Here is a 13,601-nt window from a genome sequence, read left to right as displayed (position 1 = left end):
TATCTATCTTAATATCTAACCAAGGTGATAGAGACGTCCTACTATCTGCAATTGAGCTTGATAGAAGACCTGGCGGTTGAATATAAAAGCAACTGGGATTATATGTAGGGGGTATATATATTTTTGGGATTTCTCTTTATGTCCAAAAGTTATTTAGAATTCAAGTTAAGAGACAAGATCAAATACTATCTGCTACGTGATACTATGTATGATGCTATGAAATCTCAAACCTGAAATGGCATACGTTCACAGCTTGGCCTTCGCAGCCAACGCCTCACTGACCGGCGCTACCTCAACCATCATCTTACCGGTGTTGGCACCAGCATAGAGGTCAATGAGACCTTGAGGCGCCGCCTCCAAGCCACCAGGCACAATATGCTCTTTGCGCTTGAGCTTACCCTCAGCCAACCAAGTGCCAAGCTCTTTGAGTGCAGCTGGGTATTGCTTCGCAAAATCGAAGACAATGAACCCCTTCATGGTGATGCGTTGCGACTGTTATCAATTAGCCTTCAATCCCCCCAAAAGGAAACCCGAATCTCAAGAGAACTCACAATCACATTCATGAAACTGCCCGGACCCTGCGGCTTAGCAGCGTTATACTGACTGATAGCCCCACAGATAGCAAAGCGGGATTCAGTAGCGGCTCTCGCCAAGCAAGCATCAAGAATATCACCACCGGTATTATCGAAGAAAACATCAATATACTCAGGCGTAGCGAGCTTAAGCTGCTTCTTCCAATCAGCGTCCTTATAGTTGACCGCTGAATCAAACCCAAGCTCCTTAACCAAGAAGTCACACTTCTCCTTACTTCCCGCCAACCCCACAACCCGCTTAGCGCCTTTAATCCGCGCAATCTGGCCAGCCACCATACCCGTGGCACCCGCAGCCCCAGAAACAACAACCGTGTCTCCCTTCTTCACCTGCGCGATCTCAACCATGCCAAAGTAGGCCGTCAGCCCGGTCATGCCGAGCACGGACATCGCGTCTGTGGGCCGTCCGCCGGCCGGAACGGTTATCTTTTGTGCTTCTTTCGCGCTGACAACCGCGTACTCCTGCCAGCCGGAGCCGGCGACGACCCAGTCGCCTTTGCTGTACTTGGATGTCAGGTCGCTGCCTACGATGAGGACTTGGGCGATGCTCTGGCCGCGCATCACGGCGCCTTGTTCGACGGGCGCGATGTAGGAACGCTTGGCTGTGAGCCATTGGCGCATGGCGGGGTCCAGAGAGAGGTAGTGTACTCGTACAAGGAGCTTGTCTGTTGGTACATCTTTGGGGATGGGGAGGGTGTTTACGCGGAAGGTACCGCTGGTGAGAGAGGGATCAATGGCCGGGGCCGGAGGGGTGGTGTAGATGATTTGTTTAGACATTTTGAGGATATTTAGGGATTGGTGAAGAGAGAAGTGTTGTGCAAAAGAGGGAGGAGTTGTGAAAGTATATATCTGTATCGGGGATGTTCCATATTAGGAAAACTGCTCCTTGGACCTCGGCCCCAAGGTAAAAGGTAAAGTGTTGAATAATCAATTTGGAGATGCATTATTTCGATTTTGAACATAAAATGATAGATATGCGTACATCTACAGTATACATAGAGAAGGGGATTTATACAGGTGAATCTATCCGTATCTAGTCCACCCTCACTCATCGTGACATCATTATTCAGGAAGTATAGACCGAACTGTTAAAATTATGAACTGCTATATTTTCTCCTACTAACACTGGACCAATAACTAAATATATATATATATATCCATCTGGGCAATGTCACGAACTTACCAAAGCTACGAACACGCCGATCCAACTCAAACTGCCCGGGGCGCAGTGGGTGGCGGCTCATCAACTGGCGCCCCAGGCCGCCCAACAGGCCTCCGCGACACACGATCCGAGTACGATGAAACCAAGGGCTACAATCCTGCCACAGGAGCCAGTTATTCGAAATCATCCGCAGGCGGACCAAGCCAGACCCGCCAGCAACCACTCTCACCGTCGCCCTCTCGCAGCGATGACCGGATTGTCGGGGATGCGCCACTCCCGTACACTGCTAGTACAGCACAGCGGTCGGAAATGCAGGATCAAGCGGCTTCTGGGTCTAGGGCTGCACGGGCTGGTGAAGGACTTGGGAATAAAGTAAAGGGTGCTGCAGCATCGGTTCACGTAAGTTGAAATCGGGAAACGAGCAAACGGGTCTGATTAGGTTATAGGGTGCTGGAGAATCATTGCGCGGGGCGTTGAATACGGCTGTTGATCGGGCTTTTGGATCTAATGAGGGTGCTGAGAGGAATGAGGAGATTGCGAATAAGGGTGCAGAGGAGATGAGGTCTGGTCAATTTTCGAAGGGGAGAAGATACGTCAAGTAGAGGAAATATCTAGTCACATGCAAAAGACATCAAAAGTCCAACAGACCTTTTCATTGATATACTCGACATAGTAATTATATATCTAGCTAAGCATTTGCAATAGCTTAAATGTTTATTAAGAAAAACTTGATTCTTCTTAATAATTCTTGGTAGTTCTTCTATACTTTTTTATACATCCGACCGACCCGAGAAGGCTGTGCTGAGGAAACCCACATGTTTCCTTTTCTCTCAAAACAACTTACAATATCCCAGTTATAATATTTCCTTTGAATGTCTTGAAGTTTCAGCGCTTTCCTTTCCTCAGCATGGCCTCAATTCCTGCCGACCGACAATATTCCTCCCAAAAAACCACCACAACACTCCCGCAGAAGACATTGTACTCCTCGGAGACATCTTCAAATGTCGTTTCAGATTCTCCCTCCCATTATTCGTCCTTCTCTAGCTCGGATAGCGATGAACCACTCCCACATGCAATTGAGGTTACCGATGAAGATGACGCCGGTGACATGGTGGGGGTTAGCATCGGGCGCGAGCAGAGCCGCATGAAGGCCCGAGCTACTCCCCTAGCAGAGAAGAATCGAGTCCTGGAACATCACGGGACATACTTTACGACGATACCGGATACTGTAGGCGAAGATGGTCTGTTTGCATCAGAAATCACGGCCGAGCCAGAGTCAGTGGAGCAGGTCGAAAAAACATCAACGCCACCATCAGCACAAGCACCAGCACCAGCACCAGCACCAGCACCGCACGAACGAACGTCTGGACATAAGCCTAGGGCGTCATACCCCACCGCACAGTATAAACAACCCGAACCAGGTCACCTTGCCCATGGTCCCCGCAGCGATCTTTTTGCATCTGAAAAGACCGGGTCCAAAGATACAGGGTTGAGCCAGCGGTCTGGTTTTGTTGGGGCCTTATTGAAGAACACATTGCCTCGCCGGCAACGTAGCTGGTCCGGCGAGCTGAAGAAATTCCTGCCTGACCTGACTTCATTGAAGAACCGGCCCTCCCTCTCGTTCCGTGGCCCCAATGGCCAAAACCGAATCCGCAGCCAGACGGTAGCACCCGCAGTTAAGAAGAACTCCGGAGTACCGAAAAGAACTTCATCGCTGGGTGGGCGTCCGCTGCCGTCACCTCTCCCACCAAGCGGCTCTAGCATTGACGATGACGGAGAAGCTGCTCAATCGATACCTGAGCTGCGCTCACCAGATGGAACCTCGGTCGCGAAACATTCCTTCGCCCGGAGGCCTAGTGCGGCGATGCCTGGTCGACCGCCAAGTTTGCGGAGGTCCTCTTCAGATCAATCACTGTATCTGCGTGCGTCATCCACGGCATCATCCCTAGAGCAGCGACCATTATATGAGAATGTACACACCCAGGTAAATAGCCGGTTCAAGGCAATCAAGGATAGTCTCCAAGACTCGAGTAGCAGGCTGCTTAGTATGCCGAACCTCCATCTACAGGATATCCGCACTGATTGGGGCTCTCGTCCATTCCTGCCAGACCTTGGAAACGGTATATCAAATAACAGCAACTTTGCTAGTTCGGCCAAAAAGGAACCACCGCGCGCTGCAAGCCCGCCTCAGACTTCGCGGAATAACCCTAACATAACACATCCAATCTTAGAAGAAGCAATGGCAGAGCTCACCGGCGATGTCGTGATTCTAGGAGGCTACCGAGGATCAATCCTGCGATCAGCTAAGCCACCCCATCGACAACTTTGGGTACCGATGAAGGTTGGCCTGAATCTGCGGAAAGTGGACTTGGAGGTCGGTCTGAACCCAGAGGACGAGGAACGCATGGAAGAGACAATCATTCCATCTGGAGTTCTCTCCCACGTTGGCCCGGTGGACGTCTGTCGACGATTGATGAAGCGCTTGCGCAAGAGCGAAAATGCCCAGCGTGGCGAAATGCGTGTCCACGATTATGGATATGACTGGCGTCTAAGTCCCGAGCTGCTCTCGCGCAGGCTCATCTCCTTCCTAGAGAGCCTGCCGTGTAACCAGGAGCCTGCACCAGGGCAGCCCCGACGCGGCGCTACAGTCATCGCCCACAGCCTGGGCGGTCTCATAACCCGACACGCCGTCAACGAGCGACCAGATCTCTTCGCCGGAGTTGTGTACGCAGGCGTACCCCAGCACTGTGTGAACATCCTCGGACCACTCCGCAACGGCGATGACGTCCTCCTCAGCTCACGCGTTCTAACAGCTCAAGTAAACTTCACCTTCCGCACGAGCTTCGCCCTCCTCCCCGAAGACGGCCACTGCTTCATCGACAAGCAAAGCAAAAAAGAATTCCGCATCGACTTCTTCGACGCTAAAACATGGGAGGAGCACCGTCTCTCCCCTTGCATGGGCCCCGCTCTCCCCGTCCCTCCAACAACAAACAGCACCATCCTCGGCTTCAAAGATATACCCATCCTCGGCAAGCGCTTCTCAATGGGGTTGCGCGACGACTCGGACGAATTCATTCAGGACTCTCACGACATCCCACAAGATAGCCACGCCCTCACCGCAACAGATAAAGGCATCCAAGCCCGCAACGCAAACACGCCGCACAACCCTGCCGCATACGCCGCATATGCTGCCGAAAAGGCTCAAAACCCAGCCGACGGCTTAGTCGGACCAGGCGCACACCCGCGCAGCAGCGCAGCAACCTCCAAAATCGCCACGACGAGCACCATCCCACGCGCCGTAGCGAAGGAGTATCTACAGCGCACGTTGGCAGATACCAAACGGTTCAAGGAGAACCTTGCATTCCGACCTTCGCATCATTCCGAGAATAGGTACCCGCCTGCGGCGGTGCTGTACGGGAAGACGCTGCCGACTGTATACGGGGCGCGGGTTGTGTCGCGTGAGAGTATTAAGCAGGTTGATGCATATGATGACCTTGCTTTCGCGGCTGGGGATGGAGTTTGTCTTGCTTCGGCTGCTATGTTACCACCTGGATATAGGATTATCAAGGATGGGTTGGTGAAGAGTGACCGGGGACATGTTGGGTTGCTTGGAGATCTTGAGGGTGTTGGGCAGTGTCTTAGGGCTGTTCAGAGGGGGAGGAAGGAGGGTGTGGGATTGGGAGAGAAGGAATTATAAGGAATACGGTGTGGGATTTTTGGTTTTTGTTGGTTTTTTTTATTCTTTTGATGATACCATTGGCCATGCGTTTGATGATTTTGGGCAGGTCTTTTTGGATATGGCACGTTTAGTGTGACTGTATCATATTGCGTTGAGCCTATGTAGTTATACATGTTCCCAGTTGTATAGGGGAGCATGAGAGGCTATTCATATAGAAATAGAAAAATAAAGTAATAGATCTCTTTGCACACACGCTATGTAATCCTATCCCATTCTATGTATGTGCTTTTTTGTTCTCTCCAATAATAGAAGTCTCTATCAAGACCAGAAGAAAAGGAAATAGTATCCCCGAAAAGTCCATCACGGTATATAAAGAAAAAAAGAAAAGAAGGATGCTATAAAAACCCCAAAAGAAAACAAAGTATCATCAAGTCTTTAATCCGTGCGTGAGTTGGCAATGTTCATAACCAAGATATCACTCGCGCCGACCTTAATCAGCTCATCCATTACCGTGGCAATGCGCTTCTTCTCCACCATTGAGCTGACAGCAACCCAGCCCTCCTCCTCGAGGGCGGTGATGGTAGGCGCGCGCTTGCCGGGGGTAATCTTAGACGCGACGGGCAGCTGCTCACGCGGGATGTTGTATTGGCACAGGACGAACTTCTGGGCGGTGATGACACCGCGCAAACGGGAGGTGAGGAGGGTGAGCATGTCGTTGTTGGCCTTGCGGGACTTGACCAGCACGGCTGTGCTGGAGACAACGGTGTCGATGGCCTTGAGACCAGCGGCCTTCATAGTCTCACCGGACTCTGAATAGAAGATTGAGTGTTAGCAACGAATTCCGGTTTTCCCAATATTTCAATGGACTGATCATCGCAACATACCAACAAGATCAACGATACCATCGGCAACACCGAGAGCACAAGCAGCCTCGACACTGCCGCCGACATACTTGATCTTTGTGGCGAGCTTCTCGCCAACCTCAACGCCCTCCAGGTTACGGAAGAAAGCCTCGGTGAGGGCAGTGAAGCTGGTCACGACGTTGCGGCCAACGAGATCCTTGGCCTCCTTGAGTTCGCCCTTTTCGGGGACCTGCACCTGCAGCTTGCAGGCGCCGAAGCCCAGGTCGAGGATCTCCTCGACGTTGGAGGTCTCGCCGGTGGGAAGGGTGGCATCGTGCTCGGCGACTTGATCGCGGCCAGTGATGCCGAGATCGACACGGCCTTCGCCAACGAAGGTCGGGATGTCGGCAGCGGGCAGGAAGATCAGTGCGATAGGCAGGTTCTTGACCAGCGCGATGTCGAGGCGGGTTTCGCGGCGGAACTGGACATCACAGCCGGAGAGGAGGTCGAGAGTTGCTTGTTGCAGACGTCCTTCTATATAGTAGGTTTATGTCGTCAGTCTTGGGTTCTATATCTTTGTTTCTTGTTCATGTGGGTATCGCTGCTCGCAGACTATGAGTCACGATTTGGGAGGGAACTTGCTCTTGGGCACGGCGAAGAGGAGACGGCCTTCCAGGCTGTTTAGAATTGGTATGTTAGCAGGGATTCAAATGTAGGTTTGTAATTGAAATTGACTCACTGGTTGACGAGATCCATGGCGATAGAGCGGTGCGGCGCGGGGCTTTCAAGGGTTTGAGGTGGGGGAATAAGCTGGTCGGGGATCAATCGACAAAGAGGTTAAGTCAATTGCAATTCAGAGACAGTGGATATATCTCGAAAACAAGATAGAATAGCTAATATAGTCTAGAGGAGTCAGAGTGGGAGAGAGACCGGAGCTTCTTGCGGCAGAAATTGGAGGGGCAGATTACTCCGGTGACTAGTGACGGGGCCGGGGGACCGGGGGACCAGGGGAGGTACCGTGTTGGTTGCACAGTATAAGCCCACGTGATAGAATTCTCTGGTGTATAGCTATTGGGAGTATCTACATATGTTTGGTACAGACTGTAACGAGTTTTTGGTGTATTCTATAGGATAATTGGCTATGGAAGCCGAAGCTCTAAAAGTTGTCTAATAGTGATGCCGAACGATATCGGAGTTCCAAAAAAATATGTTCTGCCTTATATGCCTGATCTATCGGGTGTCGATCCCCCATCGCTGACTCATATTATGCCTGACGGCTCAGGTGTCAAGCTGGCCCTGAGCCCTCGCGTAATTTGCACGAACCCACACAGGCCAAATTCCACTTCAACACTCTCTTACTTTCAGTCCAACCAACTCCAACCCTCGAGCTCAACGCCCTCTCCTATCCTCCAAGATGGATTCCAGCAAGCAGCCCGTTAAGCTCGTCAAGGTGACCCGTGTCCTCGGCCGCACCGGTATGTGCTTTCCCAGCTTTTTGAAGCTCCAAAACCCACAATTCGATATTCGATATTCGCGGGATGCACCCATTGCGCCCCGGATCGCCCGAAACAACCGATAAAGAAGATACACTTGGAGGAATAGCAATGGCTAATTTATGGTTAATTTATTTAGGATCCCGTGGTGGTGTCACCCAGGTCCGCGTCGAGTTCATGGACGACACCTCCCGCTCCATCATCCGCAACGTCAAGGGCCCAGGTATGCGATATTGATTTCCTTGAACCCGGTCGTCTTTTGGGATCCAAGAGGTGGAAAAAGAAAAATGGGTCTATTCATTATACAATGAAAAGAGCTCCCATGTTGAAATATGCAATTTTCGAGAACCGACCCAAAAGACGACGTGAAAACTTTGCCGAACCACATCGCTAACATTTACTCCGCACCAGTCCGCGTTGACGACATCCTCTGCTTGCTCGAGTCTGAGCGCGAGGCCCGCCGTCTCCGTTAAAATCCACCAAAACGAAATTTTGCTCGCGTCATCTATTTTGTCTCTCTTCTTCTCTCGCATATCCCTTACGACCGATTTTTCATGATTACTCTTCGGCCAAAATCGAGTCCCCCGCTTTTCTTTCTTGCCGTACCTTCAACCTCCTATCTTCCTCAGCCCTAAACCCCCGCGCTGCCCAATCGTCCCCGCCTGCCGATTCTCGAGGGGCCGTTTCAACGATTTCCGACGTTTCGACTGGAGGTGGTTGTTTTGGGTGGATTGACTTTTGGCTTTTATAACGCCGAAAGTCCCGGAAGGTCAATTATGGAGAAACGATCGTGAGAGAGAGGAGCAGAGAACCGCAAAAAAGATAATAGAAGCCTTTTTTTTATTGATACGAGAAAACGAAATCAAGTTCTTGCGCGAGGGCTGGTTTGTGGACTTGTGGCACGGTCTGGTCTGGTTTCGATCTTGGTGTTTTACTACATACACACGTCTAGGCGTGCTTGCATGGGCTCAATGCGACAAACGAGGTTGTGATGTTGTTTCCTCTCTTTTCTTCCTCGTACCAGCTTTCCTCCCATCACTGGTACTTAAGAAAAGACAAACGCCGATTCGAACCAGGCCCCGATCGACAAAAAGAACAATGGAATCCAAAAAAAAAGTTTGAAAACTTCCAGTTCAGCCTTGTCGAGGTCGAGGTTTTGAAAGCGTTCGTAGAGCATCTGGCCAGTGTAGTCTATGTGAGTTTCTAGAATTGCTGTCTAGGGTTCCTAACATGTCTACCAAGTACCCGTGGGCAGGTAGACAGTAACTATTGTAAGATGCCTTTTGCCGCCATCTCTATAGCTATAGCGCTGAGAAAGGGGAAAAGACATTCACAAGATATATAAAGACGTCGCAGTGCTGATCCTCAACACTTTAGGGTTAAAATAGAGACTGCACAAGCGGCTAACTTTATTTGATTCAATATTGATATCCAGGATCTAAAGATCATGCTAAATTCATGCATATGTATGTAACAGTTTAACCGAAAATGCCCAATGCCCCGCATACTATGTAGAATTACAGCTGCTCTGCACTGGCCATGAGCCTATTAAGCAGACTATCAGCACCAGCAGACTCTTCGTCGATATCATTCTTGTCATCAATGACCCGACCAACCGCCCCCAAAAGCCCAGCCAACCGCTTGCGCCGGATAGACTCCTCCAGCTCAGCACTCTTCTGGCGAGCGATGTCAATAACAGCCGGAGGTAAGTTCGCCAGCCGCGCAACATTCAGCCCATAACTTCGATGCGCGACTCCCTCAGTAACCTCATAGAGGAATGTGATTTCCCCATCCCCACCCTTGTCTTTGGTACCTGTCTCGGTGAACCGCATGTGGACATTGCGGAGAGCGTGATCCGGGAAGGAATGCACCATGCGCGACAGATGCTGGTAGTGCGTGATGAAAAGGGTGAGGGATTGAATCGACCGAACCATGTAGTCAAGTACTGCCTGCGCGATGGCAACACCATCATGCGTTGATGTACCGCGGCCCAGCTCGTCAAGGATAACCAAGGATCGAGGCGTTGCTTGCTTGAGGATATCTGCTGTTTCGGAGAGTTCGACCATGAAGGTTGATTCGCCGGCGAGCATGTTGTCGAAGGCGCCCATGCGCGTGAATACCGCATCTAGGAGGCCGAGTCGGGCGGAAGCTGCTGGAACGTAGGATCCGATCTGGCCCATAATTGCGATCAGTGCTACCTGACGCACATAGCTGGATTTACCTCCCATGTTTGGACCGGTGACGAGGAGCGCACGTGTGCCGTCGTGCTGGAGATTTGTGTCGTTGGGTACGTATGTGTCGGTAAGGAGTTGCTCGACCATTGGGTGTCGGCCCTGCTCAATGTGGAGGCCTGCTTCTTCTGTGTATTCTGGTTTGACATAGCCTGGTTGTTGGGCTATTTCTGCGAGAGATAATAAGCAGTCGAGTGTTGCGAGGGATTGGATGCAATCCCGGAAGGACTGGTATTGCGCTGCAATATCAGCTAGGAGAGTTTTGTATGCTTGGTCGCAGGCTGCTGCTAGGGCTTCCTTGTGCTGATCACGCTCGCGGATGAGCTTGATGACTTCTGGCGTGTGGAAGCGGGACACTCTTTTTGTGCCGCTGACCTTCACCCACGATGCTGGCACGCGCTTGAGTGCCGGGGAGTTGTTTTCGATCTCAATCAAGTACTCAATGCCGGAAACCGTCGAGTACTCGACTTTGCCTCTTCCAATTGTTGACGCCGCCTCTTTGCGATGCTCTGATAAGCCATGCTCAGTGTCTCCAATTTGGAGCTTGAGGTCACCAATTTCCTCGGTCTCCTCCGCTTCGCGAAAGAAGGTATATTTGTCATTGGTTCGTGCAGCATGCATGTTGATCTTATCCAAAAACTTAACGACCGATGCTCGGATCGTGGGCAGAGAGGCGATGGCCTCGCTCACCAGCGGTGATTCAAAGCCCGTCTGGGCAGGTGTTTTGATATCTGCAAATTCCATTGCAATCATCTGCATAGCTTGCAGAACAGTGAGAAGCTCGGGTCGCTCACACTGGGCGTAACATTAGTATAGGTGTGGTCATCATAATAGAAGTATTACCTACCTTTCCGTAGTAAATGCGGATCAGACTCTTCTCAAGATCACTCTTGACTTTGCGTAGCAACCCTCGCACTCTCTCTACTGGAACCGCTCGCGCAGGCTCAATAAGCTCTTCCACGGCATTTGTTCGTTCCTCGAGGCGCACCTTGTCCAGCAAAGGCCTTCCAACCCATTGCCGTAACATGCGTTGCCCGAATCGTGTTTGCGTCCGATCCAAAGTCCAGAATAAACTACCCTTTGTCGAGAGATCAGTCTGGTTTTGATAGATTTCTAGACTGACCAGCGTATTTCCATTTAGCAGCATATGCGAACGAGCAGAGAATGGCTGGAAATATTTTGTGAGATCGAACACATGCTCCAGCCCATACTCAGTCATATGTTCGATCATAGAAGACAGACAGATAGTCACCTGCTCCGAGAGGCCAAGAACGTTTTGAAGCAACTTCGCAGCTTGAGTATCCTCCTCGGTACTGGTAGCCTTCATCTTTCCTGCATAAAATCCAGATACATGGCTATGTGCTTCAGCAGCGGATGTTTTCTTCTTCTGGGCCCGTTCAAGGCGCACGGCGTCCCCAAACACATTCATCTTGCTTCCAGATAAATGCTGCACGAGCTTTTCGCTAGCTCGAGACATCTCTCCAACGATCAATATCTCGCAGGGAGCAATATGCAATAATCGTGTCTCAATCTCGCTCCGCATGAAGCCATCCTCAAAGTCATCGTAGATAACGTCACCTGTAGCCGGTTGGACAGCGATAATACCGACATGAACTCGTTCGTCATTCCCGGGCCCCTTGGCATTAGTCTCCGTCATACAGAGCATATATCCAGTGGCAGGGGAGGCGCCCCCTGCTGCCGGTGCCGGACCCTGCAGACCTTCAGCGTCATCGATATAGGTTCCTTTCGTGTAGAGGTTGGTTAATTTGCGAATAAATGGCGCATTTCGATTATCACCCGCAGCCTTGAGCGCAGCTGTTTCGATCTGCCGCACCACGCCAACCTTGTGACCGGCTGTAACGAGTCGCTTCACATGTACGTGTAATCGGTGCACAGGGATACTAGCCGAAGCAAACCGGCCAATGTGTGCCTCGGATGGATCTGCAGAATGTCCTGTTATTAGCACGTTTTCGGTATTCTGATACGTAGAGATACCTACGTTCGTCGAATCTGAACTTCCCCGGGATACACACGATGCCTAGCTCCTTGGCCGCAATGCGCGCATCCTCTCCGAAGAACCGGAACTTGTATCCCACTTCAATTACCAACACCGTGTTCATATTCTGACGCTTGATCTCAATGACCTGCTTCTCCATGGGCGTGAGCTTGCTCGCGACTTTCTTCGCACCCTTGCCTTTGGTCGGGGGTGGTGGTGCAGGCTCGTCGTCTTCCTCCGCCTCTGCAGCTTCTGCCTCCGCCATGGCTGCTTCGTTCGCTGCGGTTCTCCCAAGCCCAACCTGGCAATCTAACCCACCGAGCTTCCGGACGAATTGCTGGTGCAGTTTCTCCTTCTCTTTCTTTCGTTGTTCCTGCTCTGGGCCTTCCTCTGTTACGACTGGCGCAGCGGCAGGAGAGCTCTGGAACTTGAAGATATCGGTACGTTGGCTGCTGCTTGCCTGAGATGTGTGCTCGAACTCCACGCTTGTCGCAACTCGGATTGGCTCCTCTGTGTTTGCTCTAGTGGTTTTGGCTCGCTTCGATACTGGCGCCACAATATCCTCGCCATCCTCATCGTCGTCTTCTGGGGTAATATCATGTTGCTTCGGCTCAATTTTGTCAGCTGGCGACACTTGTCGTTTCTTGGGTGTTTTCGCCGGGATCGGTTCGGAGTCTCTGGGCGTGGCCGAGGGAGCCGGTTTTTGGGTGAAGAAACTGGAGATGCTTGCTTGCTTTCGCTTTAACGATGAAGAGGGTGCGGAGGATTGCGAAGAGTGAGGTGCCATTTTGACAAAAGATGGTTGCAACTGCTCCCACCACAAGTATGCGGAGTGGCGGTGCGATGTAGCGGTTCTGGGTTGCGGTGATATGTATGGGATAGGATTCAATAAAACTCAATACAGTGGTATTTCATCTCAGCTTGATCTCAGACGAGGAATGCTTAAAATCAAGTCCCATTGAGTTCTCCGCATTTTACTTGGAGCTCGACGCGTACAGAACGCGCTGGGGCGTTAATTGGCTGCTGACTCAGCACCTTTGTCCAACCGCCGTAGGAGACGACTGAGGTCCAGAGATTATGCTTGATCCGGTTTATCACATATCAGACGCAAATGTGCTAGGATTAAATCAATAGCCAATGATAATCTGAAACTTTGACATGAGCCTCGGGGTCTCATTGTGAAGATACCTTGGACGGGGTCCGCGACCCGTCCGTACGAAATAGCCCTAGTTTCTCTTGCAAATTGGCCCTTTTCAAAAGACCCGTGGAATAATTAATCGGACCTTCACCGTTTACCGATATTGCATTATCTGATAATCGCCTGCATGATCAGGTCAAATTCACTTTGGGCTCGTCAACAAACAATCAGCCCCGTATCACACTAGGATTGCAAGATTCCTGGGGGCAAAGAAACAAAGACCCCAAACTGCCTGAACAAGTGACATACTATCAATCTGCACCTAGTGGAATAGGTATCAAGTATTGTTACTGCTGTTGAGGTGGTAATTATGACTATGGTGGGAGAGAGAATAAGGCTGATCATGCTTGAGAGCACTGACAAAAAGGGAGGCATCTAGCCAGGCATCGATATAAGGCGCCTTTAGGCAA

The 13,601-nt window shown here is 50.9% G+C and overlaps 6 protein-coding genes across 6 annotated transcripts; 3 read left to right on the top strand and 3 right to left on the bottom strand.

Annotated features, from left to right (window-relative positions):
- Positions 1-246: 246 nt before the first annotated feature.
- On the bottom strand, positions 247-1,367 carry PGRI_011500 (MDR family NADP-dependent oxidoreductase; the record flags this gene model as incomplete). The annotated part of the gene is made up of 2 exons (XM_040788863.1): positions 247-492; positions 552-1,367. The coding sequence occupies 2 exons, from the start codon at positions 1,365-1,367 to the stop codon at positions 247-249; spliced, it is 1,062 nt and encodes a 353-aa protein (XP_040645816.1).
- Positions 1,368-1,758: 391 nt separating this feature from the next.
- On the top strand, positions 1,759-2,354 carry dprC (the record flags this gene model as incomplete). Its single annotated transcript, XM_040788862.1, has 2 exons — positions 1,759-2,151; positions 2,199-2,354. The coding sequence occupies 2 exons, from the start codon at positions 1,759-1,761 to the stop codon at positions 2,352-2,354; spliced, it is 549 nt and encodes a 182-aa protein (XP_040645815.1).
- A 305-nt stretch (positions 2,355-2,659) lies between these two features.
- On the top strand, positions 2,660-5,449 carry PGRI_011480 (uncharacterized protein; the record flags this gene model as incomplete). The annotated part of the gene is made up of 1 exon (XM_040788861.1): positions 2,660-5,449. One exon carries the CDS (start codon positions 2,660-2,662, stop codon positions 5,447-5,449), a length of 2,790 nt encoding a protein of 929 aa, XP_040645814.1.
- Positions 5,450-5,866: 417 nt separating this feature from the next.
- Positions 5,867-7,029, bottom strand: PGRI_011470 (ATP phosphoribosyltransferase; the record flags this gene model as incomplete). The annotated part of the gene is made up of 4 exons (XM_040788860.1): positions 5,867-6,240; positions 6,316-6,807; positions 6,887-6,942; positions 7,013-7,029. 4 exons carry the CDS (start codon positions 7,027-7,029, stop codon positions 5,867-5,869), a joined length of 939 nt encoding a protein of 312 aa, XP_040645813.1.
- Positions 7,030-7,687: 658 nt separating this feature from the next.
- On the top strand, positions 7,688-8,239 carry PGRI_011460 (40S ribosomal protein eS28; the record flags this gene model as incomplete). The annotated part of the gene is made up of 3 exons (XM_040788859.1): positions 7,688-7,748; positions 7,906-7,989; positions 8,178-8,239. The coding sequence occupies 3 exons, from the start codon at positions 7,688-7,690 to the stop codon at positions 8,237-8,239; spliced, it is 207 nt and encodes a 68-aa protein (XP_040645812.1).
- A 1,044-nt stretch (positions 8,240-9,283) lies between these two features.
- msh3 (mismatch repair protein MSH3) lies at positions 9,284-12,780 on the bottom strand (the record flags this gene model as incomplete). The annotated part of the gene is made up of 3 exons (XM_040788858.1): positions 9,284-10,792; positions 10,845-11,938; positions 11,997-12,780. The coding sequence occupies 3 exons, from the start codon at positions 12,778-12,780 to the stop codon at positions 9,284-9,286; spliced, it is 3,387 nt and encodes a 1,128-aa protein (XP_040645811.1).
- Positions 12,781-13,601: the final 821 nt, after the last annotated feature.

The sequence above is a fragment of the Penicillium griseofulvum genome (genome assembly GCF_001561935.1).
Source record: "Penicillium griseofulvum strain PG3 chromosome Unknown contig_80, whole genome shotgun sequence".
NCBI lineage: Eukaryota > Fungi > Ascomycota > Eurotiomycetes > Eurotiales > Aspergillaceae > Penicillium > Penicillium griseofulvum.
This window is presented reverse-complemented; position numbering and strand designations above follow the sequence as displayed.